Consider the following 1,768-nt stretch of genomic DNA (forward strand, 5'->3'; position numbering starts at 1 on the left):
GCCATTGGCTGTCTTCATGGATAATCAGCAAGCATCTGCATGTATACTACTGCATGATCGTGATCAGTGACGAAGCCAGAAAAAAATTTAGGAGGGGCGGAACAAAAGAATAGAGACTTTTTTTTATCTTCTCTTAACCTTAACCTCTCCTACCTAATACATATATGCATAAAATTTTAAAAGAAGGCTTAGGGGGGCTCCACGTGCCCAGGATCCGTAGGGGGATGATATGATTGAACCGTTAATAATCAGGCAAGCCACATGCAACGTGCATGATCACCCCTGCTGTCGTCGGGCAACCGTCGGCTCGCCGGCAGTTGCAAGCTTATAAGTACCACACAAGCAGAGAAAGCAGTGTGCATCAGTCACAACAGACCGCAAGTGATCTGGCTTGGCAGGCAACATCCTAGTGAGAGACGATGGACCAGATGGCGATGCTGCTCTTGCTGCTGAGCTTGTGCGCCTCTCGGCTCGGCGGCGCAGTGGCGCAGCAGTACTGGACGCCGGCCACCGCGACGTTCTACGGCGGGAGCGACGCGTCCGGCACCATGGGTAACACTGTCACTGACTGACCATTTTCTTGGCAATGCAACTCTGATCCACGCGTTCGTTCGTCGCACTGATGCGCGTGTACTTGTCGTGCTGCGCGTGGGCATGCAGGCGGGTCGTGCGGGTACGGCGACCTGTACAGCGCCGGGTACGGTACGCAGACGACGGCGCTGAGCACGGCGCTCTACGGCGACGGCGCCTCCTGCGGCGCGTGCTACCTCATCACCTGCGACGCGTCGCGGACGCAGTACTGCAAGCCGGGGTCGCCGTCCGTCACCGTCACGGCCACCAACTTCTGCCCGCCCAACTACGGCGACCCCAACGGGTGGTGCAACTCGCCGCGGCAGCACTTCGACATGTCGCAGCCGGCCTGGGAGACCATCGGCGTGTACCAGGCCGGCGTCGTCCCCGTCAACTACCGGAGGGTCTCGTGCCAGAGGTCAGGCGGGATCAGGTTCAGCATCAGCGGCCACGACTACTTCGAGCTCGTCACCATCACCAACGTCGGCGGCGCCGGCGCGGTGGCCGCGGCGTGGATCATGGGGACCGGCACGGACTGGCTGACCATGAGCCGCAACTGGGGGGAGAACTGGCAGAGCGGGGCCTATCTCACCGGAAAGGCCCTGTCGTTTAAGGTGCAGACGGACGATGGCAAGGTCGTCGTGGCGTATAACGTGGCGCCGGCGAACTGGCAGTTTGGCAGCACCTACCAGGCCTCGGTCAACTTCCACTAGGCCCAGTTGGCCGCGCCACTTCAGATTCAACTGAGTGGGCCATGTTAACTAACAGCCCATGAGTCGGAGAAAATCCTTACAGTGAACACGTGTATAATTTTTTTATTTTGGATAATACAAAAACCTGACAAGCGCACTTAAGTTCCTATATAATTGTTAGAAAGTAGAGAATGAGAGAGATGGATTGATGCAAATGATTCTCCGTTGTATTTCCAATGAACAATGTACACATATATATACAGGCCCATGTGGGTCATTACAAGTGTGAAAGAGAGAGAGGGGGGGTGAAAAGACACCCTTTGGATTAATCTCTAATTGATCACTAAATAATAATTCTCAACACCCCCTTGATCAATTAGCTTCTTGTAGTCTTCCATGTTCATCTATTATGCATCATTATGACTCTTTGGAAAACCCTGTGGGAAAAACCAAAGTAGTACCAGTATACCAGACAAAACTCCTTAAAACCCAGTGAAAAAAATAAG

General features: G+C 54.0%; 1 protein-coding gene across 1 annotated transcript; it reads left to right on the forward strand.

Annotated features, from left to right (window-relative positions):
* Positions 1-374: 374 nt before the first annotated feature.
* Positions 375-1,557, forward strand: LOC136449722 (expansin-A9-like). The gene is made up of 2 exons (XM_066449885.1): positions 375-552; positions 661-1,557. Exons 1-2 carry the CDS (start codon positions 420-422, stop codon positions 1,281-1,283), a joined length of 756 nt encoding a protein of 251 aa, XP_066305982.1. The 5' UTR covers positions 375-419; the 3' UTR covers positions 1,284-1,557.
* The last annotated feature ends 211 nt before the right edge of the window (positions 1,558-1,768 follow it).

Source organism: Miscanthus floridulus, chromosome 5 (genome assembly GCF_019320115.1).
Source record: "Miscanthus floridulus cultivar M001 chromosome 5, ASM1932011v1, whole genome shotgun sequence".
Lineage (NCBI taxonomy): Eukaryota > Viridiplantae > Streptophyta > Magnoliopsida > Poales > Poaceae > Miscanthus > Miscanthus floridulus.

Coding starts and splice junctions, on each gene's coding strand:
- LOC136449722 (XM_066449885.1), top strand. CDS start 420: ATGGACCAGATGGCGATGCTGCTCTTGCTGCTGAGCTTGTGCGCCTCT. Junction 553..660: donor CGACGCGTCCGGCACCATGG/GTAACACTGTCA, acceptor GTGGGCATGCAG/GCGGGTCGTGCGGGTACGGC.